The sequence below is a fragment of the Globicephala melas genome, chromosome 6, assembly GCF_963455315.2.
Source record: "Globicephala melas chromosome 6, mGloMel1.2, whole genome shotgun sequence".
NCBI classification, from domain to species: Eukaryota; Metazoa; Chordata; class Mammalia; order Artiodactyla; family Delphinidae; genus Globicephala; species Globicephala melas.
The window spans coordinates 53,040,196-53,064,222 of NC_083319.1; the positions used below are offsets into that span (position 1 = coordinate 53,040,196).

General features: G+C 42.4%; 1 protein-coding gene across 6 annotated transcripts in view; it reads left to right on the plus strand.

Annotated features, from left to right (window-relative positions):
* SMARCA2 (SWI/SNF related BAF chromatin remodeling complex subunit ATPase 2) overlaps positions 1 to 24,027 on the plus strand; it is a 172,684-nt gene that overhangs the window by 129,294 nt on the left and 19,363 nt on the right. For all 6 annotated transcript variants that reach the window (XM_060300876.1, XM_060300880.2, XM_060300878.2 and 3 more), the window contains one exon: positions 9,735 to 9,952. In XM_060300876.1, coding sequence (XP_060156859.1) covers positions 9,735 to 9,952 — 218 coding nt within the window. The remainder of the gene's footprint in view (positions 1 to 9,734; positions 9,953 to 24,027) is intronic.

Here is a 24,027-nt window from a genome sequence, read left to right on the forward strand (position 1 = left end):
TTATCATATGTATTAGTTTGCTTGGGCTACCATAACAAAGTACCGCAGACTGGTTGGCTTAAACAACAGAAATTGATCTTCTCATGGTTCTGGAGGCAATAAGTCTGAGATCAAGGTATTGTCAGGGTTGTGTGTCTGTGTCCTAAACTTCTCCTCTTAGAAGAACACCGGTCAGACTGGATTAGGGTCCGCCCTAATGACTTCATTTTACCTTAGTTAACCTCTTTAAAGGCCCCGTCTGCAAATACAGTCACATTCTGACTGTATTTGGACCTCAACATAAGAATTTTGCAGAAGGACACAATTCAGCCCCTAACACTGTGGTATACTAACTGTGTAAATTATAAGCTGTGCTGCTAGCTCTTCAGTCCACAAATCACTATATAAATAACAGATGCATATCATGATCAGTGACCAATCATATCACTTCTTCCAAAGTGTGCTGGTGATTGGTCCCTGAGCATCTGTTGTTCAGTCCATTTACAGACAGCAAAGCATGCGGTTGTGGTGCCTCCTCATGTCCCAGTGATAAACCCACAAAAATAATCAGGAGAGGAAAGTGAACACCAAACGTGAACGTGGAGCAAAGAGACAAAAAGTAACAGCACAGGAAGTGAAATTGGATGTATTTAGAAGATTTAAAAAGGGCAACATCAAGCTGAAGGTAGGAGTCCTCATGAAACTACAATACAAATCATACTGGAAAAGCCCGATGAATATAAAAAGCAAGCTGGAGTCACCTTAACGTATTTTAGTGTAAATTGCACTAGGAACATGAAGCCACTTATGGTTGAATTTGAGTATTTACTTTGGATTGAAGACCATGACAATAATTAAAAAAAAAATCCAATCAGTTTGCTTAGTGTTCAGGCCGAAGTGTTGAATTTAGTTGCCACATTGAAAGAAAATGATAATTACAAGGAAACTGGAGAAGAACATACTACTGCCGGTAAAGGCTGGTTTCATCATTTCAGAAATGGGCATGATTTGATTATCGTTGAGTGGGCTTGGTGGTGCTGCCAGGGCACGTAAGGGCATGACTGTGAAATCTGCACCCAGGTTCCAAAGATTAGTTAAGGCAGGAGCTTGTGATGATCACAGATGTTTACTGCTGATGAGACAGATCTTTTTTGGAAGAGAACCATATCAAGAGCTTAAGTGAAGAAAGAGGTAGGATCACAAAGTGGCCTTCGCAGTGGAATCCAGATATTCGGCCAGAGGAGCTTAGTGAAGGCGAACTCACCGAAATAATGAAGAAAATGGTTGTGAGGAAAAAGATGAAGATGTCCCAGAGGAAGTGACACCAGCCAAAAAAAAGAGAAAAGTTCACCTTAAGGGAACTGAGCGATGTCAAGACATTGAAAGGGCAGAGGATAAAATGTTGAAAGTGGATCCCTGGCAAGTTGCCAAGGCTTAGAAAAGACTTGCTCTGTATCCTGAGCTATTTGATGAGAAGGAAAGGAAGCCAAGTGCTATCCAAATCTTCTTGCTACATTTTCTACCATTTTAATGTCATATTTCTAATGTTTTGAATTAGTGTTCTACATACTCATTTTACTGTTTTTCATTTCCCTGTACATGCATAACCCACAGTAAGAGTTTTTAATGCTTTGATACAAGTTTGGTCAGTGTCGTGGAATGATCATAATTTTCCTATTGATTATCGGAATGACTTCGTTCGGTTTCAACTTGCACGGTCATTGATATGGTCCCTCATTTCCATGCAAAACAAGGACTGCATACGTGTGTGTGTATGTGTGTCTGTCTGTCTGTCCTTGCTGGAAGTCTTCCTGAGATGTACCATGTTATGTTTTTATTTGTGTTGTTCACCTAAGCCTAAGCATAATGTAGCCTTTTCCTGATGATTCAGCGTCATCCTCTGTGCTGTGAAGCAGAATAACCTCCAAGCTAGAGTGTGGTTTCTGCAGCCAAACTTCAGATTTCACGTCCTGGGTCTGTGACTGATTTAATTTTTTCTTTGAAGTATAGTTGTTTTACAATCTTACGTTAATTTCAGGTGTATGGCATGGTGATTCGGTATTTTTACAGATTGTACTCCACTAAAAGTTATTACAAGAGAATGGCTGTAATTCCCTGTGGTATGTAGTGTATCCTTGTTGCTTACCTATTTTATACAGAGTAGTTGGTATCTCTTAATCCTGTAGGCTTGGTCTCTCTGTGCCTCAGTTTCCTCATCTGTAAAATGAGGTCGATAACAGGATCTCATAGGGCTGTTGTGAGGGTTGAATGACCAAATGTGTATAGAGCACAGAGTGCCCGGCCACGTGGTGAACAGTGTGCTAGCTGCTACTCCTGCTGTAAGTGGTGATGGTGGTGGTAGTAGAAGGATTCAGGAGGCCATGTATCTTAAGATGTATTGAAATTGATGTGCTGTACTTCCTCTACGAAATGGCCTCAAACCACTGTGCTCTTGATTTCTTGTGTCGCTTTCCTTATGTGGCCTCCTCCCCTGTAACCTGGCTCTTGGAGGCCGCCTTTACATCTGCCTCGAGCAGAACAAGCACCCTACTCTTAAGCCCCATCTCGTTTGAATTGAATGCTTTAACCGTGGTGGGTTTACAGATGAGAGAATTGGTCTTGTGCTGGTGGCCCGTACGCCTGGGTGAGGGCTCCGTTCCTCCTGGACGGCCCGTCACGAGGAGGCCCAGAAGAGCACTGTTTATTTGGCTCCAAAACTTGCACTTCGCCATTTGTCATCATCTCCAGATGAGGTTACACTCCTAATCATTGTGTCTTACCTATCTGTCTCAGAAGCATTAAGTTATTGTTTGTAAGCATTGACATTGTACCGCAGTCTGTTACCTTCTTTTGGCGTGTCTTCATGTTTTTAGTATCCTGAGAACCTCAAAGTACACAGGTGGCCCAGGCCCCCCAGAGAAGCCCTGATCTAGAAACAAGCAGGTGGAGTTCTGGCTCTTAGGGGTTGATAGGAACTGGATGTATGGTCTCAGGGTAAGAAAGCAGAAGTGTATTTCTTTTAATTCTCCACTGTTGCTCTAAACCTCTTGCAGGCTCCCAAGTTCTCTCTTGGGTTCTGTGGTTGATTCCACCAAGGGTGCTGCGGTGAAGCACGTGCCTAACTCGCAAGAACAGAGGTGTTAATACATTAGGTTTGTAATGTGGAAGGGTCTACGGGACCAAAGGTTTTGGGGGGCCACCCTCCACTAAATCCAAGTCATTCTCTGGATGGAGTATTATGCTTAATACTGCCCAAAGGTCCATAGTTGGTCTTGTGGCTGAAATAGTTTTTACAGTCCCTCTGCTTTTTCCTCTGCCCAACCTCAAATTTCTTTTACCCGAAATACGTGCTAATCTACCTTGTCTCATCTGTATAAAGTGTGGTTCCCCTTTTCCCCTCCTCCTCCAGGTGTCCTTATGTGGCTTCCTTATGCCATTAGTGGGGAAAGAAAGAGCCTTGGGTCATTTTTGCAAAAGTGATCTAAAGTTGTCAAACAAGAAACTGAAAAGCTCTCAGTACCAGAAATTCAGTTAAACTGAGGCCCCATCTGCTTTCCCTTAATGGCCAGCCTTGTACATTTCAGTCCCAAACAAAGGGAGAGCTGGTATCCGGGCTGCCTGACAAACGAGTGAAATAAGAAATGAGGGTCTTTTAAAGTATCATCAGTTAATTGCACCCCAGAGGAAAAAAAAATTTTTTTTAACTATGCTAAAATCCTCAGCCTTCAGATTAAGCTGTTTCCTTTGTTGAGTATTTGAGGCATTTGTTAACAACAGTATAAAGTCTGTGTCCAGGTACTTCCTTGCATCATGGATATTTCCTGAATAACATTGAATGAGTGAATAATTGAGGATTTTTGAAAAGGCTTCTAGTCATTGTCCAGGACAAGACCAAACGTGCTTCTTGTTGAAATACTGTAAGGTTTGAGTTTGGAAGGAAAGCTAGCAAGATCTCACTAGCATTGTGTGTTGAGGTGTTAGGATGCGTATGAACCTGCAGTTGTTGGGGATTTTTCCTTAATATTGAATTTGGTTTCTTTTTCGGGGACTTTTTTATTGGGGTAAAAAACACATAACGTAAGATTTACTATTTTAGCCATTCTAAGTTTATATTTAAGCACATTGTTAAATATCACCGTTCTCCACTCCAGAACTTTTTCATCATCTCACACTGAAATTCTGTACTCATAAATCAGTCACTCCCTGTACCCCTATTCACTTGTTCCCTGAGGGCCACTGTTCTCCTTTCTCATATAAGTGGAATCTACAATATTTGTCTTTTCGTGTGTTGCTTATTTCACCTCTGGAAATTTGATTTTATGCATACTTGTTTAACAGATTGCTTTGAGGGGTGGTAATTGTTGACCTCAAAAATAAAACAATTATTTTACCAGCAAAAATGAGCTTGTTCAGGAATGGCAGAGAATCATTATTCAGGACAAGCATGCTGTAACAAAAACCACAGGCAATTCCAACAAACAAAGGAGAGGAACGTTATTTTATGGAGAAAAAGGAAGTTGGGAGGGGTTGTTTTGAATAAAATTCCAATGGAGAAAAGGGAAAGTTCAGAGTGATAATGTTTTCTCACTGGCTGAGTTGCTGGGTTAGTAGATGTCTTATAAAAGATGCGATGTACAGTTGACCCTTGAGCTATGCCGGGGTTAAGAGCACTGACCATACCAGCAGTCAAAAATCTGTGTGTAATTTATAGTCGGTCCTCTACACCCAACTTGGGATTCAACCAAATGCAAACCATGTAGTGCTCTGGTACAATATTTACTATTGAAAGCAATCATTGTGTAAGTGGAGCCATGCAGTTCAAACCCATATGTTGTTCAAGGGTCACCCATGCATCTGTTCTGGTTGGGTCCTGTAACTGGTGGTTCTGTCCTGTTGATGATTCTTCCCTTGGGCCCTGTAATTGGCAATTCTTCCTGTAATTGACTGTGGAGTGGGGCTTTGTGAGAGCTCCCCCTTGTGGCCTCCTGACTCCATTTTCATGAGGCTTCCCTTTATTTTCTACATGATAATCAAAAACTTAACAATTGTCCAGTTTCAGCCATGGGTCTGAAATTCTGCATCCGAAATTGCTACTGTCTTTATTAAACCGAGTGACTAAAATGATGTGGCGTTTTGATCAAGAGCTCCACGTTCAATTTTTTGTTGTTAAATATTCCTATTATAAGAAAGTTTCTCATACAAGAAATCTTATATTTTTCTTAAAAAGTCCACTTATTGGTTGTCGCTGCTGCTGCTATTAATAGCTCTGGTTGTTTGGAGGTTCATTACCTGTATTATTTGCTTCCAGGTCTTAGCAGGGCTTGAGGGAGGTTTAGTCTCCCTGAATACTGAAATCGAGTTTAGTGGTCCCCAGGAAGCACTGGAATTGACATGTAATTAGCAACAATCCTGTCTTTACTGCTTAGCCCTCAGTTCTGTAACCCTCACCTCACAGCCCCGGCAGCATCCTAGTCGTCTTCTGCAATCCAATTATGGTCCTAAGGAAGGAGGACCCCCAGAGCAGGGGGGAGAGGTGAGGGAAAGAGAGACCTTGTCAGGGGGGCAGATATTTAAATTTAAAATACTAAATTTCACATTTCATATCCAAGAGATGCCCCATGCATTGTCTAGAATTGCTCTTGAATTGCTCCTTTCATTTTTTCTTAAGATGGTCTGTTCCACTGTAAGGGCTGTGCCGCACCGCTTGGTGAATTTGGAGATGCTGAGTGGAAAAGACAACCACAGTGAAACAATGCGCCCGGAGTTGGCTTGTGGCTTTTGTTTGCTTGTCCCTGTTTACCTATTCATAGTCATGGATCCGTTCTGCTGCTGCCTGGTATTGTGGCGTTACATATAATAGCACCCCACTATACCACAGGTTGAGAAGAGCAGAGATAATGCACACTTTCTGGACTGTTCATCTTTCACTAAAAGATGTAGTGTGTGTCAGGATGACAGAGGGGCACGGCTGGACCCACGTGCAGCTGATTCCCGGGTCTGCTGTGTGCTCTGTGAGCTGCAAAGTGTTTCCTTTAAAACGGCTAATCCTGCACGACCATCTCCTGCATTTTGTTATCAGAACCTAGACACACACACAAACACACACACACACACACACACACACGCTGCTTTCTTAACTCATTGGGGAAAGAGCCACTCTGTATCTCATCCTTGCACATCCTGTGTCACGATCATGTATTCTTAAAAAAAAAAAAAAATTGAAAGAGAAAAAGAAAAGGGGGGGTGGGGGTGGAGAAGGTTGCCATCCAGTGGAGGAAAGAGTAATTCCCAGCTTCATTCAGGAAAAAACGCAGGCTGAAATATGCTTAACTATTTTAACTTGGCTGGGGATTTTTATCACCAGAAGGGTTTTTTCCTTAGTGGCATCGGGACCCAAGTGGGTGCCGTGTGCCTTTAAGGGAAGAAGCGCCTCACCAAACTTCGCTGTAGTTGTGTCTCACCGTTTGGGTAGGGAAGGAAAGTGTTAATTTCTTATTTGTACACTTTTTTTCCCCGACTTCCTTCCTATTCACTTCATTAAATCTAGAGGCAGTTCAGCATGGGAGCCGTCTGTATGTTGAATTAGGGCTCGCACTCTTGCGCAACACGTCACCAGTCGGAAACTGGGGGTTTGCTTCTGTGATTTATTTCAATATTGTGCTGGTAAAAGGTTTGGAAGGGAATTCTTTGTGGGGTAGTTACTTGAGCATTGTGTAGCAAGTTTTGTGTGTGTGTCACTCGCCCCTAGCCCTGAGTGGTGTCAGTGAAGCCAGTTGAATAAATAATTTTTTAAGGAGAATAGTTTAAAATTTTCCATGCATAATTTTACTTACAGGCAGGAGTAATCTTACTCCACTCGAAGTGCGAAAAGCACAGGGAAATATTTAGTGAATTGATTTCCATTAGAAAAAGACCCTTAGAAATCCCTGAACATAAAGCACTGCATATGGATGTGTTTGGGGTCTTTGGGGAGGAGGGAAGATGTTTTGTAGTTCTCTGCATTCCTGCATAAAACCTTAATTTAAGGGGAATAATGGTCAGTACTTTGTGTGTTTCCTTATGATTCCAAAACCTAAATTTACTAAGAATCTGCACGTATTAGCAATTGTAATAAAAATCGTTTCACTGGTTCTTTTTGCAGTTTAATTTGTTTTCGCTTCTTAGCTACTCCCAGATTTAGAGACTGAAAAGTCCAAATATCACAAGCTTATGCTTTGTTCCTTTTTTGCAAAATTAAGGGGGGAGGAGGTAAAGTAGAAATATTCTTTTCACAGCTTCCCCCTCATCATTTATCCCACAGAAAAGAAAAACAATGAAAAATTTTACAGCATGAAACTGAAAGTGAAGTGTCACAGTTGTTCGGGATTTTCTTTAAAGAGAATAACATACTGTATTAAAATATTTGAGAACATGCACATTGCTTTTACTTACATGCATTTAATGAAAAAGTCTTTTATCCAAAAAAGAAAAAAATTCATCTTAGACTGCTCCAAAACCATGCAGCCTATTTTTTTCAAGGCACTAAAATGAGCTTTAAAATACAAAAATAAAAAATAAAAGCATACCTGGTTTTAATTGTTTAAAAAATAAATTTGAATATTAATTTGTTTTCTTATTGGCTTAATTGTTCAAATGCAAGTAAGAATCAGAAACCACCTGAGCTAAAATCTCTAATTCTGCTGCCTGGAATAATAAGGGGGAAAAAAATATGATAAGTAGTTGTCAATATTAAAACAGGCTGAAGGAGGAAGGCTTCGGGCCTTGTAGTGGGTAGAATGAAACAGCAGATTTGAGTATCCACAATCCTTTCAGTATTAAATTTTCAGTAAAATAAAATTACTTGTATATGAAAACATAGCCTTTCCCCAGCTCTCTTTTTTTTCCTGATCAGCTGATGAAGAGACTAGCAGCTCGCTGCTTTGCTGGCTTGTTAATTTTATCCCCACTAACTGTGATTTCCGATAGCCGGCCTGCTGATAGTGGTAAGGTAAATATCCTTTTTCGTTGCCGTCTTGAAGATTCAGTAGAACTACATCCCAGGCATGTGTAGGTGTGTAACACATCAAAAGCCGGTGTTCTCCGTATTTCTGTGTGTAACTGGGTGCTTGAGGAGAGCAGTACCATTAACTGTTGACAAGCCTTGCATGCTGTATTTATTATTAGCATGTTCAGCCTCCAAGATTTGCGGGACAATTTCCTCTTCTTGATCTTCGCTTTAGCTGCAGTGTGTTTAGCTGTATAGTGGGTGTCCTGCTTTTAGGCAAATGAATATTAATGAAATAACGTGGAGCTTTTCTTTTTCCTTTTTCTTTTTCCTCATAACCCATCAGACCTTGCCTCCTTTATAGTGGTTATCATCTGAACACTGTAGGATCGTGATGGCAATTGTCTTTTGATTATTAAGGCCTAGGCTCAGACTGTCCCTTTAGGATTCTGTCTGTGTGCATGTTGCTTCTGTGGGGTTGCACGTTGGAAGATGCATAGAAAACCTTTTTTTTTTTTTTTTTTTTTTTAAATCCCACTGGCATTTTTAACATGCCAGGTTGTTTTGTGTTCTGCACCAGGTTTTCTTCACAAAACCTTTCTTTTTCAGAAGGCATTGTACATAAGTGAAAGAAATTATGTCTGAGCTGTAATCACTCTTTATATTGATTGTTATACTCACATGATCATAAATATTAGCCATGTTTGGTGCTGTGGAGAAATGAAGGTAATTGCCTGATGATTAGAGCTCTTTTCAGCCACGAGACATACTGGAGGCAATATTGAGGGGCAGGAGGAACAAATAACATCACTTATTTTGTGTAAGAAACCAATCTCGAAATGTAATTTCAAGGTCTTTTTAAAAATCTTCTTTTCCATGGTCAAATTTTCTCTTACCTATTGTTGTTTTTTTTCTTTGCAGTTTTTGTTTTTGTTTCTGTTTCTTTCCCTTTATTCTTCTTAAGTTTTGAGATTTCCTAGGGGGAAAAAAAAAGTTTAAACTTCTGGGTCTGTCACATGGATCTTTTAGCCATTTATGAACAGGTTTCTTTTTATACCTGGTTGTTTTTATAGCTATTTTATTATCTCTCTGCATTAGTGCTGCTGGCTCTGGTTTAAAGCAAGCGTTTGCAGGTAATTGGAAAAAAGTGTTTTTTGTTTGTGTGTGTGTTCTTGATCTGGATGGTTTAAGTGCGTTTACCCAGGAATGTGGCTTTGTACTTCCTGTTTCCTTGTTTACTAATTGCTACGTTAGAAGAAAATCTGGATGGAATTTTGATTTTGTGTTGTGAATCACGAATAAATTGATGTTAAACCTCAAAGAAGAGAAGATCAAAGCTTATATGATTGTAAGGATGCAGTCTTAGGGAAATTTCTTCTTCACTCACCCCCTTTTTTTTTGGTTTCCCTTTTACCTTCTACGGTAATGAGACAATAAAGGTCTTTATCTTATATTGAGCTGAAATGTCATTTGGTTTTAGTTATCTTCAAACACTTAAATGTATAGATCTTTTCATATTTGTCACATTCTTTGCTATTAGTGTTTCGGGCCTTCACCTATTTTGCTCATGAAACAGACTTGGGTTAAAGATGTATTTATCCAATATGGTGGTCTTCTATTTTTTCTTCTTACTTCACTGATTACTGTTAACTTTTACTTTTTTTTTTTTTTTTTTGGCTGTTGTTAGTTTCATTTTATTCTACTTATGTAAACTGTTTTCTTTTCGGTATTCTCTCGTCTTGAATTTTTCTCCTTCGTTCCCTATTAACAGGCCATTGAAGACGGCAATTTGGAAGAAATGGAAGAGGAAGTACGGCTTAAGAAGCGAAAAAGACGAAGAAATGTGGATAAAGATCCTGCAAAAGAAGATATGGAAAAGGCCAAGAAGAGGAGAGGTCGCCCTCCGGCTGAGAAACTGTCACCAAATCCCCCTAAACTGACAAAGCAGATGAACGCTATCATCGATACTGTGATAAACTACAAAGACAGGTGAGCGTTTCGTTCCTTCACCTCCATCATCTTCATCAAGACCACAGGTAACGCTGCCTGCAGAGCAAGATTTATTAAGGTGTACGCTGGGTTCCGGGCCCTTTCTACCTCCTGTTTGATGGTTTTTGCTCCAGAGGTATCAGTAAACTTGTACTCTATTCAGAGAGGCTGCTCTTGATATTTTGTGTGATAGTTTACCAGGTGTTATTTAAGGTATTTGGAAAGAGGAGTTTAGATGACCAAATGAAAGAAAAAAAAACCTAAGCTGGAGAAGGGTTCTTTAAGGATTTCCAAAATACCATCACTGATGTGGAAGCATTGGAAAGAGAGTGAAATTGTACCTTTGGATTGAGGTGTTAGAGGAGAAAAAGAGTTCTATCACATATTTAAGGTAAATGTTCATGCTAGGACTTTGTTTTAAGCCAAACCGAAGCTTCCATCAAAAATACCTTTCCTTCTTTCCTTCCAAGACACTTGAATTTCTGAGCACTTGTTCGAGCCATCTCCCTCTTTTCTCATAACCCTACCTAGACAGGATGGTTTTTCAGCAAATTTCCCTCTTTTTCATGGAACTTGCGAATGCGAACTTTGAGAAATGTGTACTGGACACTATCCCCAGGCCATTTTTAAACAATAAACAATTATTTGAAAACCAAAGTAAAGATGTTCTTGGGTGTCAGGCAGCCCTGTATAGTCGATAAACTAGTTAGGCTACATTTTGGTTGGTTGATTTGATTTCTACTCAGTAATCATGTGATGCGGTTTTAATAGGAAGATGACATCTCACTTCAGTTGAAAAATTGACATTGTTTTCCCTCTAAGTTACATAGTGGCATGAATCAACTTTTCGTTACCAAAAATTCTTGACATTCACTGGTGTTGCTCTATATAACTGGAATTGGTTACTACAAATAAGTTGTGCTTTTAGTTCTTCGTGGTAATTTTAGTTGCATGTCTTCATACGAGGAAGAAAACCTCATCGTGAAGATTAAGTGGTATAAAAAGCAAGAAACTTTCAATGGGGTTTTACTGATAGCTCCTTAGAGAAAATATAAAGACTTTTCAGAAATGGTGAAAGGGACATAGGAGCAGATGCGTGTGGAAGGGTCAGAATTTCTTGCTCCTCTCTGCCTACCAGGTCTCTCAGGTTCCCTGCTTACTATTTTCACTATTATTTTCCTTTTTTTTTTTTTTAAAGTCATTCCCTTTGAGCATTCTAAAGTGGCCACAAAGGGCAGCCCCATTACATTAGGTTTGGATAAGCTGTTCACTGACACAGGGGAATGACAGTAATCTAGGAAGGAAAATTTGGCCACGAGATCATTCTTTGCCCAGATGAACACGCCAACTTCCTTGTAAACTCGGAGTCAGTAATTCTCTCTGTCAAGTTTCTGTGCCTCCCCAGCTGTACTGGTAGATTGGCTGGAAGCAGGAGTAGTTTCCAGGAAGCCAGGTTGGACAGTTTCACCTTATTTTATCAGCCCCTGGTGTAGAGAAAAATAAGCAGAGAGTACCACTCTGCACATACCTCTAACTTTTTGCCTTTGTCCCGGGAGAGTGAAAATGCCTGTGGCTTGGACCAGGTATGCCTTGATATCTAACAGGCATTGTGTTCATTACCTGCTGAGTGAGCCTAGGGCTGCTGTAGCATTGAGAAGAGCCAAGAAAGTCCTTGGAGGTTTGAAAGCCAGGCCTTTTATGCCAGGTGATGGCTGTCTCCTCCTTTAATGGTGTAAAAGGAGTCACCAGCCAGTGGACCACGTACTGCCAACAGATGGTTTTATTTCATGTTTCTCTTTTTTTTTTTCCTTTTTTTTTCTTTTAAGCAAACACATAAAGCTGGAGAGAGTTCTTATAAAAACGTCAGGGTTTCCCCCCTCCCCCCTTTTTTGGAAAAACCTAAAAATCTGGCAGCACTCTACCTAGCCTTCCCTAAGGTAACAGTAGGAGTGGAACCCACACCCCAACCCGCTGCAGACGGTCTGCTCTAGGCGGCCACCATCCCCGTCGCTCACTATCGTCCCTCCAATATGGAGTGTCAGTTGCCATTTATCATCGTGTTTTTTGCTCCTGGCCCACTTCACTCCTTTATATCACCTGCTGCCTCCGTAGCCTTTTACGTTTGTGATTTCCTGATGCACAGGGCTATGGGCTGATGACTTTTCCAGAACCCACCCCCACCCCCAAATACAGAGTAGTGTGAAGTTAGGTCTCTTTAACCTCAGCTAAGCATAGCACAGTAGTTTAAGCTCTTGTCTTGGTTGAACTACCTGCATTTGAATCCTGTCTCTACCATTTACTACCTGTGGAGCAGCTGGGCAATTTACTTAACCTCCCTGGTCCTCAGTTTCCTAGTCCACAAAATGGAATGATTACTGTACCTGCCTCTAGAGGCATTAGGAAGATTTGATGAGTTAATATAGCTCTTTGAACAGTTTAATTATTAATAATCAGCCTTTCAGACGATTTATAGCAAATCAGGTAGGTGAATGGAGCTCTGAGCACTATAAAGAAAATGTCCTTGCTTGTACGGCTTTCATATTGTTATTTCCAAAACCAGAAAGCACAGCTTCACTGGGAATGATGACTGAGCATGTCTTTGCTTGTACTATAGGGAGAGGCTATTTAAATATTTCAACCTGCAGACACTGAATCGTTTGTTTGTTTTCCGCCTTTCTCTGGTTTTATTTATTTGTTTTACTTTTCCTGAAAGTACCCTGGTGAGGTCCCCCATTCTATTACTGCCCACGTTTAGGTACTTCTGGGAAGTATGTTCTGAATTCTCCACTGCTACATGTCTCATGTATATTTCGTGTTAGTGATCCTCTAGAAAAAAAGCACTTACTCAGTTTATGTTTTTTATGTCTCTTACCAAATTTGGTGCTCAAGTAGGAGGTACTCAAATTAGGAGGGCCTTAATTAGATACATCATATTTTTGGTTGGTTTTAGAAAATGCTGCTGAGAAATGTACTTCGCCATGTGTTGAGATTTTTGCACCAGTAAAGTCAGGGACTAATATAGTAACTCAACCTACCTGTGAAAGAAGTACCACCTGGACTAACCTCCTTCCCATCACCTCAGTCAAATGTTACAGCTCTGACAGTCGTGTACATCAGCAGCGTATTAAATAAGAACTACCATCTATATTTAACTGATACATAAGAATTAATTAGCTCTTATGAGACAGTTTTTTTTTTTTCAAAGTTCTTGCACGATTCTGGGACAGATGTATTTTTATTGTTTAAAAAGAACTAGGATAATTTGTGTCTATTTATTGCCTTTGTTTTCAGTGCCAGTCCTAATTTTTTTTAGGGGGATGCTTTTAAAAAATGTGACCCCCCCCTCTCCCCTCCGAGAGCCAATGATTCTGTGTGATTCACAAATGTAAAATTTTTCTGCGGTAATCTCTACGAGAGGTAGCACTGATCTCTTGTTACCGTTCCCACCATTTTATTTCTCCAAATAGAAAACTTGATATGAAGTATTATTGGAAGGCTTTGTTTTGATCTGTTAATAAGCATGGTTATGTAGAAGGCTTTTAAAATGATATTCTCCCTTTATATAATATTTAACCTAAGATCTTTTTTGTCTTGGAAAAGGGATCCATCCTAATTTGCATCTGTACCCTTTAAAATTGCCCCCGTGAAGAGATGGTGATGGTGAAAAAGCAGGGTCTGGGTTTGGTGGAGCTATTCCAAGTCTAGAGACATGGCTTACAGTTCCTTGGATAAGGAGGGAGATTCCTAGAGGGAATTCTTAGTGTTAGAAGGGGTTTTAGCTCTACCTGGTCCAGTTTCCCAGATGTGTCCCCCTGCATTGCCTCTAGCAGACCATCATCTAACCTTGTGCGGACATGCCCAGCGTTAGCTCACTGTGTCAGGAAGCCGTTTGCGACACCAAAGGACAGCTCTAAACACGACAGGCATTTCCTATATGAAAACAGACTCAGCCCTCTGACTTATAGCTTTTGTTCTGCTTGGAACTTCAGAGAGTCAATCTGTTCTCATTTCGAGAAATGTCCTTTAAAATATTCATAAACGTATCTGCCTTAGGACATTCTCCTTCGGGTTGTAACACGTCACTTTGCTATCTGAGTGATGCCTGGACTTCCAGCCATCCCAGTACCCCCCAACTCCGCCCCGCCCTTAGACACATTTTACTTTCTTAGTGTCCCATGGAAAACATAGCACCCAGAACTCCAGAGGTATTCCGATGGCGGCTAATTGCAGGATGGCTAGCCTCCTTATTCTGGACACCAAAATTCTGTTAACATAACTCAGAAGCGTGTTAACTTTTTTCACCAACCTTGATTCAGAGTTAACTCACGTTGAAAACACGACTTCTTGAAAAACTCCCTCTCCCGCAAAACATACACACAGTTCTTATCTCACGTGAATGCTGCCAAGGTTAGCCTTCAGCTAAACCTCTGATTTTTTTTTATCCTGTATCGACTTATTCCTATAGAGTTTCATCTTACTGATTTTTGTACCACCATTCTAGCCTATCGATGTAACACTGATTATTTTATGCCTTTTTTTAAAAAAACAAAACAAAACCACGTTTACTTGTTTTCCTAAGTTGTTGTCATCTGAAGATTTGCTATAAGCTATTGCGAAGAAACTTCTAAAGGGCAAAGGACGGGTCTTCTGTGACATGCCCCTGAAAATCACTTAAGGTTGATGTGAATTTATTAATCAGTCATCTTTAGAGTTGATGAACCGTCTGTGAACTCACATGACCATGCTGTCATGTCACCCACATTCATCTATCCTTTCTCAAGGTTATCAAAAAAAAAGCTAAAACCAAGATATACCGTGTTTGTGGCCTCTCCGATCCATCAACCTAGAAACCCTGCCGAAAGGATGAAATGAGGTTAGCTTGCCATGGCTTTTTCTAACGGACCCCCTACCGGTACTTAACGATGTCATTTATCTTCTCTCTGTAGCCCTGTGGCATCTGAATAATTTCCTCTAAATTTTGACCAAGGGTCCACATCAGGCACAGCCGCCTCGAGTTTCCCTTCTCCTTTTGAAAGTGGGAGACTTAGTCTTCTGGTTCCGTATCTAGTCTCTGTGATTTCTTAAACATCGTTAGCAAAAGCAATCTACACACTCTTTCAGGATGTAATTAGTTTGCAACTGGACACTTGAACTCATCTGAAGCTTCTTGATATGCTCTATCAACTCTCCTATCAGTAGCTTTTGTTCAACATTTATTATGCCTTGCTTTTCAAATCTGAGCGTCGTTCGTGTTCCCGAAGAGTCTGGAAACAGAATATGAGGCGGTTATCATCACCTCCTCCCGCTCTGACCAGCAGGAGTGTACTGCGAGGATGGGCCTCGCTGTCTGCAGAGGGTCTGGACTTCAGGTGCAGCTCTGAGGATGGACAAGGGAAGCGGCGGGGAGGCGGGAGATACCTGCCTGACCCTGGCACACAGTGGGGCGGCCAGGCGTGGCCAAACGGCTCCTTCCTCCCTGATACCTGATGCCCTTCAGCCTCTGCTCTCTTCCCGGAGGCTAGACTGTCTTCTTCTTGCCCCTCATTTTAAGAAACACTGATGACTTCCCTAGGAATGGTGGAAGGCCTCAGCTTCTTCTGAATCTTAGCTCTCCCCACATTGTAGAAAATCATTCATTGATTCTGGAAATATTAATTGTATTATTCCCCCCTGCTTTCCAGCCCTGAGGGCCAGAGGGTAAAAAGAGACTCACGGTACTTACCTCCACTAGCTCGCCATGTGGTAGAGGAGATAGCCCGGATAGTACTGAACAGGCAGGTGGCCTGGGAGATTCAGGGAAGGTGGGGTCACGTGAGTCCCTTAAATAAGAATATAATAACATTATCTTGAGTTTATGGTCTCTTTTGGGGGGGAAAATATATATGTATATGATATATATATGATATATATATATATTTATGTATATGATATATATATTTATGTATATCACTATCACTGCATTTACCGGGGAAAAGAGAGCCGGCATTTTACCCCGTTACATTATAGTACCTTTCTAAGGACTTGGGAATACTGCAAACCTAAGGACTAAGTGTACTTGTTTAATTCCTGTACATGAATTCCTATATACAGATGGAAAGTCATTTGTAGCATTTCCCTCGTTTAGAGTAAGGCTGAACTACTGTCTTCAAGGCCCACATATCGTCAACCCATATTCCAGAAGGGATGGGCTCTTACTTTAAAAAGTTGCCTTTTCTTTTTCCAGTATTATCTCCCCAAAGTGCTTTATCTGAAGCGTGTTCAGGTATTTGTGATGTCGAAGGCTTTCCCTCAGTTATCGTTATCCTGAGTCTTCCATCCGAGGTGGACTAATCACACCAGTGTTCACACTGTCTTTTTAAAATTAATTTGTAGTAACATACATTTTGAAAGCCAAATCCATACCCTCATTTAATATGCTTTTTTGTTGTGTTTGTACTTCTTTTTCCGTCAGATTGCTGACCCGTGTAGGTCTGTCCCCACATACTCCTTATCAGAATCGTTCGAAAGCATTCTGTTGGAATTTCCTTTGATCAGAGCCTTCCTTCCCCGATGAGGTGTAATCTCCGTTAGTGTCAGATCGTAGAACCATGCCCACCTCTCTCCCCAAAGCATGTGCAGTATGTCCTGTAACATGTCTACAGAATGCTCTTCACGACTACACATTCTGAGACAACACGGTCTGTTTCAGCTTCGGTATCCCCTTGGTTAACACCCATCATCACCTCAGGGTCCCCAGTGTGTTGGGAGAAAAGTGGTCCCAATTCTGTGCCTTATTCCTAACACGCCCTTACATACAGAGTTTCCTCAGCATTTCTCCCAGGCCCCCCACCACTTCTGTGTCCTCACCCACCATCTGCATCAGGTCCTTGACCATCGTCGCTGGCCGTGCCTGGACGGCTGCACGCTGCCTGCTTCTCCTCCTGCCTCTGATTCATGGATCCCCTCTCGTCAGTGGTTACTTAACAACTTTCAGTAGCTTCTCATTGCCTACCCGATAGCGACCAGACTTCTCACCGTGGGAAAGATAGCCTTCCACAACCTGGCCCTAGGACCTTCCCAACTTCATCTTCCAACGTGCAACTCTCCCTTGTCTGTCAGACATTCCACCCGCTTCTCTGCTTTCCCAACATCGCCTGTACTTTTCGCCTCACCACTCCCGGATTTATGCTTTGCACCTTCTGTAGTGTCTCCCGCTCTCCCAGGGCACAGTGGGTAAGGTCTCTGAGGAGGAATGTGTAAGTGGCCAGACGTGGGCTGTATATGCCAATGGCACCGTCTTTGCCTGGAGTAAGATCTAGAGAGGATGGAGGGATTTCCCAGGGCGCGACACCCCTCTCAGCCACTTCTCTGCCACCACACGAAGGAACGCCAGTGGTGCAGTTGCAAACTCCTCAATGGAAGGGGCTTCCCTAGAGGCCTGGAGAAGGAAGGGCCAGAGACCTCACGTGGTGGTTGTCATTTCCAGTGGAAGATCATTAACTTGGTGATCTGTTGGAAAAGAATGGAGGTCTGGGAAGGAGAGCTGACTACCTAGATGGTGTTCAGAAACCAATTTAGGCTGTGGTTCGGTGCCCCCTCTGCGTGCTGGCTGCTGTAATAGAGTACAGCATCCCGTTCAGGGTTCACAACCATTTTCTGAGGTATTATCCCCATTTTACAAGTGAGGAGCTAGACTCGGATAGGCCGAAGCTACTACATTGCTAAGGCCACCCCTTACCCCCGCCAAGCAAACGCTGCCTTTCCTCCACTGCTTCTAGAACGACGGATGGAAACGTGTGGAGGGAAATGAGACCAGAGTAACAGGTATTGACGCGTTCGGGAGAAGCAGGAAACGTCCCCAGTAATCTTCCCAACAGTCCCCCGAGGTTGGCAAGGCAGGTAGGTGAGGAGACTGAAGCTGGGAGCGCAAGATGAATTACCCGAGGTCACCAGCCTAAGAGGAAGGAGCCGGGCTGGGACGAGGACCCAGGTCTTCTGACTCTAGTGTTCTTTCTACTCTACCACAGGTGTAACGTGGAGAAGGTGCCCAGTAATTCTCAGTTGGAAATAGAAGGAAACAGGTCAGGATCTGTCTTGTATTCCCGGGTCTCTAAATACAGGTATCCCTTGGTCCACCAAACAGACTGATTTCCTAAAGACTCGGCCTTTGGAAGCCAATTTCTCCGGTGGCCTCCTGACCACCCCTCCTTGGAGTGGGAGGTGGAGGCACAGATATTCTCAAACACCTGTCGTGGCTTTTGAAGTTTTTGTGCTGTGTTGTAGTTTGGGCGTGTCCATCCTGTAACTGCACTCCTTACAAAGGCATCAGGAGCCGCCACTGAGCGGGACGGTCCCCCCAGCATCACTCAGCCATGGGTTTCTGTTGCTTTCCCTCACCACTTCCAGCGCAGCTTCTGTCTTACGTCCCACGGGCCTCTTAACTCCATGCTGTCTTGGTTTTGAAGCTTACTGAGAAGCACCTGGGGTGCCGCGTGCGCGTGCCTGCCCTGTCTGAGGTTGTGGAGTCAGTCACGTGTGTGGAGGGTCTGCGCACCAGGTGGGGTTCAAGGCGTGACTTCTGGGCTGACCTGTCCTGTGTGGTCTTAAGCATCCTCGGGCAGCTTGTTTAACCTTTGTGTGCCTCTGCTTCTGTCAGGTGGGAAGCAGAAGTGTTTTTTTCCTAGAGATTTTGCCACACTGAGATGATGATAGTTGAGGCGGAAAGAGGGATGTGCGTGGTTCGCCAGGGTTAGGAGTTGTTATTAGTACACTGAAAATAACATTTCTTTCCCCCTTTGGGTCAGCCTGTACTTTAAAAAAAATATCGAGCCAGTACTTTGCCATCCATATTCCACTTTTGTCAACTGACTCAATGACGTCCTTTATGGTACTTCTTTCCCCTCTGGTATAGGATCCAATCTAGGGCCAGGAGGCAAAAGAATTGAAGCTGTGTCCTGTATTTCAGAATACATACCATCACCAGTTGTGGCCTTCCCTTTTACATAGGGAGATTAAACGTGGGGTGATTTGTACCCATCCGTGTCTGTGCGGAGGTGAAACTGGTGGGCAAGATTGTCAGTTTGGGGTATTTCTTATTGTAAACAGTGAGCAATCCTGGAAGCCAGACACACGAACCATACTGTGTACTAAGAGGCATCGAGAATGGTGTTCTGTTTTTGCCATTACGAGAAAGAACTCAGTCTGGATTCGAATTTCGGAACTGAAACAAGAAACGCTTGACTTTGGGGGGCTTGAAATGATGAACTACCAGGGTAAATCTTTCCAGCTCAACCACGTAGGAAGGAGGCTTTATCGTCTCTAAAAGGCATGATGTGGTCTAAAAGGCATGATATAGGCTAAACGCCCAGCGCAGTGCACAAGGACAGGCCTAAGCTCCTTCACCCCATATCCCCTCTTGCATCAAAATAATCATGTGACCATGAAAAGTGGATTAATAACGTTAAAGGGTATTAAGAGCCCCCAGCGTCATGCCTCGGCTCTCTGAGGAGACGATGTGGCCATAGGTAGTTAGGATCCAGATAAATCCTTCCACTGAAGACACATTTAAACTGCAATTTCCAGAGGCATAGAAGGGGCTTGACGTTTGCCTCCTCAGGACTCTGCGGAGTCTGTCTGGTCCCGTACTGTCACATATGCTGCTTCTCCCCAGAAACCCAAGTTTAAGACATGTTGTTCAGAGCTTGCCTTATGATTAATTTTTAAACATTCTTTAAAAAAAATCCCTCCATGTGTTCAAAGGCACTGAGCATTTTCTATGTGTCAGTCTCTGTGTAAGTATTGAGAATGGGGGGCGGGGGGTGGGGAAATGAGTAAAATGGAACGCCTTAAAGCACAGTTGGAAAGAGTTATATAAAGGAATAACGCACATCTACGGTATGAATCAAGTGTACATGCCAGGTGGGAGGGTAGGAAGGGGGAACGCAAAGTCAGTCGGTGGCTTGTGGGAGGAGTAGAAATCCCCCAAGCAGATGGGGGTGGGGGGGTGGGCGGAGGCAGCCAAGGTGCTGAGACCCATGTGTGTAGGCGGCCAGGGAGGAGGTATGGAAAAGCAGGACCCCTTCTAGAGACCACACGTCTCTCAGTATGACTGGGTCCTCAGGTGCAAGGGAAGAGGGGCATAGCATTGGACATGGCGATGGGGGTGAAGGCAAGAGAGCAAGTACTCAGAGAGAGGCATGATTGACAGGACTTAGGGCAGACCAGATGTGAGAGGTGGAGGAGAACTTTTTGAGGATAACTCCTGGTTCTGTGTCCTGAGTGGTAAGTGAAATTTACATTTACAGAAATATGGCTGAAAAGAAAGGTGGCACGTGGTACCCAGCCCTACATACTCCATCCCAGGAAATCTAAATTCCCTCCATGGCTATTAACAGCCCTTAGCGTCGTGATTATGTTGTTAGTATTGACTGTCCCTTCAGGACCGGCTAAGAAGCTGTTATAGTCAAAATTTAGTTTTAGCAACATCGGCACCAGACATTCGGCATTTCTTTAAGTGGGGGAGGGAGGCTGTGACCGGATGTCAGGCTCAAGCCCCTTTGCATTTAATTAGGTTACAGAGAAATTGCCATGAAATACAAGTGTGACCAAGTGGATACACTTAGAGAATCTTGGTTCTAGGTGAAGAGCCTTTCTTCATTTATTCTGTTTGGATACTTAGGGCTGAGCCACGGGGCTGGCAGTCTATCTTGTGTCCTAGCAGCGTGGGGAAGTCAGAACTTCAGTTGATGTCCAGGGTGACGCTTCCCCGGAGTATGGTCCTCAAACTCTAGTCCTGGAGCTTCTTGGAGAATTCCCAGCGTGGTTAGAGGCTCTGGGAAGTTTTGTGTGAAGTAGCCTGCTGAACTTTGTCTAACCCAGCATTCCCCAAACTCATTTGACCAGTGAAGCCCCCTTTTCAGGGAACACTATTAATAATCCATTAAGCTCACGTTTCATGGAGCACACATTGGGAAATGCTGACTTAGAGCTCAGAAGCTGCGCTTAGTCCAGAGAGAATCAGCTCAGGGAAATGCGGATTCTAGAACTTTATCTTGTCCTTCTTAAAAGTATTGATACTTTCAGATGTGTCCTGGAATAAGCTGCTTTGACTCCTAGTGACTTGACACTTACTGGTGACGCTCAGCCAGTTGTACCCACGTACAGCAGGTGGGCAGCCCACAAATAAACGTGGTCCATCTGCTTTCTGAGGCACAGAAAGCCTCCCCGAGGCTTCCGGCATCAGCCTGGCCCAGGAGCCCAGGGTCTCTGCCTCTCCAAGCTTCAGGACAACCAGCATAAATGACCTCTCATTTACGAGAGGAGTCCCAGCTGGAAACAGCAAAACTGACTTTCTTACGGGGCTGATAAACTGTCTTCATAAGCACCCTCTGTCTTTTGAGTTAGAAACGGGTTGCTCTGAAAGAGGGCAGTTATTTGGGCATAAGTGTTCTTGTGTATTCATGGGAAAAACATCTGCCTTGTTCCTTTAGAGTCACACCTCATACGTCTTCCTGAAGAATTGCCGAAAACGGCCATTTTAGGAAAAAGCAGCACTCGGTGCCTGCTACGACACACACACCCCTTTGACAGAGTGACATTGGGGATCTGCAGCTCAGGTGGAGAGGCGTTTGATTTTGTTTGCCTGCAAAAGCTTTGTGATTTTGAGTTTGATCACAATTCAGCCAAAAGTTCCGAAGCCTTTTTTTTTTTTTAACATTACGAAGTTAGAGACCCGGGGAAAGACCAAAGGACAGAACATTCAGTGGAAGGGAAGGTGTGTCCTTACCTTTTGAAAGGAAGGCATCCTCGGAGTCACTTCCGGGTCTCCAAGATGAGGTGACGAAAGCTGATGAAACGGCGTGACCGGTGTGTCTATCACATTGAGACGGGTGGACAGTTAGGATCCTGTACCTCTACCTGCTATGATGAAGTGTCGAGTGAGAAAAAGAGGAGAAGAACCTAGGTGTCCCGAGTCAGTATTTCTAAAAAGTCAGGTGATAGATGATAAGTCTTCACAGTCGTCTCCTCAAAATGCTTGTCTAAATAAACAAGTAAATAAACAGTACTCTCTGAATCTCATGTCCAGGTGATCACCTCTGATTTGCAGTCATAAGTTCAATGAGAGAATTCTGAAGGAATAAATAGGGACTTCATACAGTAGATTCTGTTGGTTGTAATATAGTAAATTAAAAAATTGTGGAATTATTGTTCTATTATTCTCTTTATCTGGCCTTCTGTGGGAGAGTTCAGAGGTGCCAGTTGATGAACTATGCTGTTTATGGTGATGTAAATAAAGGTTGGTCATATGCCCCTCGGGTGACATTTTTCTGGGAAAAATCAAATTAGATTTTTGACTTATAGCATGTTTTCAAAGAAGGTAACCCATAAAAGTGTTTGAGGCCTACTTTATTTATGGATGACAGCGTGGTTCCAAATTACATTAGATTGTAAACCTTCGTTTTGTTGAACAAGAGTACCTTATTATTAATGTTTATTTATGCTCTGGCATTTCTCCTCCTGGTCCTTAGTTCATGCCCTTTTAAAAACCTAGGTGAATGTGTATTGCATTTACAATTTGATGGCCTGTCATTTTTGTTTTTTTTTTCCCATTGAATGTCATAATGAGCATTTTTTGTGCTTTTTAAGGCACCTACTTTAAAAATACATAATTTTAGATTCTAGCCTTCCATTACTTGTTTTCTTCCCCGATTGTTTAACATTTTGGCTGCCTTAAATTGTGATGGACATCTTTACATGTACATATAAAATATATATATATATATATATATCTTTATCCATATTCCAGCCTAGAGTAGATTACCAACAGCAAAACCATACATCAGAGTGTGATTACCTTGAAGACTGTTGTTAAAGCCTTGCTGCTTTTCTTATTGAGCTGAGCAAGCCATTTAAGCCTCCTAACATGGGGGCATTTACCTTGCATAAACCTGATGTAACTTCATTTTGGTTGGTAATGCAGGCACATTAGATACCTAGTCCTTAACACAACCCTTGGGGTGATTTTTACAGCTATCCATCCCATATCAAAAGCAAGTCAATCCACATCCCATTCTGTTTTGCTGTTACCTCCTATATGCTTCAAGAAGTTGGGAAGTCGGATTTCCAAGCTTGTTAGGAGTCATCGGTATTGTCCGTCAATACTCAGTAAGACTCAGATGAGAGACCTCAATAGAGAAGGCAGAGTGCGGGTACTCTGACACCTATTCTGTGACTGGCTCAGGTTTCTGGGGGCTTTCTAGATATGCAGGGTGCCACTCAGGTCTAAGTGCATTTTGAAACGGTATTTTTTAAACCCTATAGGAATCTGACCCTGAAAAAAAGACGTGTATTCACCTACTGCCCTCCAATGCTGACCCAATATTTATGGGTTTTTTTCCCAAAATGATTTCCTATGTTTGATTCCTTTAGGACTGTAATCATTTTCTGTAAAACGTTTCCAACTACAAATGGGTATTCTAAATCATGACGTCATTTCCTTAAGGAGGCAAGATAACCATATTTTTATATTCATTAACTAACATAAACAAAACCTATGTCAGCTTTAGTTAAGATCACTTTTCCAGGAGTATCCATTAAGAGTTCTTGTCAACAGATCAGCTTCGGTAGGTAAAAGGACAAATCATAAAGCAGCCAAAAAAAAAAAAGGACTCTCAACCGATATTATGAAAGGCATACTGGCCAGCATTTTAAAGGAATAGGTTTCTAAGCTACTATTACAGCCTTATGCACTCTTCCAGCTTTACCTAAACTGTAATCAAAGGTAGAGGTGATATTTATGTGAAATTTATAATGTCTGTAGTCATTATTTTAAAGTCACAATAGTATAGATGTGAAATTCTTGCCATTTGGTTTGTGGAGGTAATGGGAGAAAAATTGGTTCCCAGATGAAGCATAGCAAAGCAGATCTCGTGTGTGTGTGTGTGTGTGTGTGTGTGTGTGTGTGTGTAAGCTCTACATGCAGGGTTTGCAAACCACCATTAACATAGTGGCATGTAGGGCTTTTCCATCGCATACACCATGACAGCATAGCCAGGTGTCCCTTTGCCCTTTCCTCTCTGTGGAGAGGAAATGTGTTT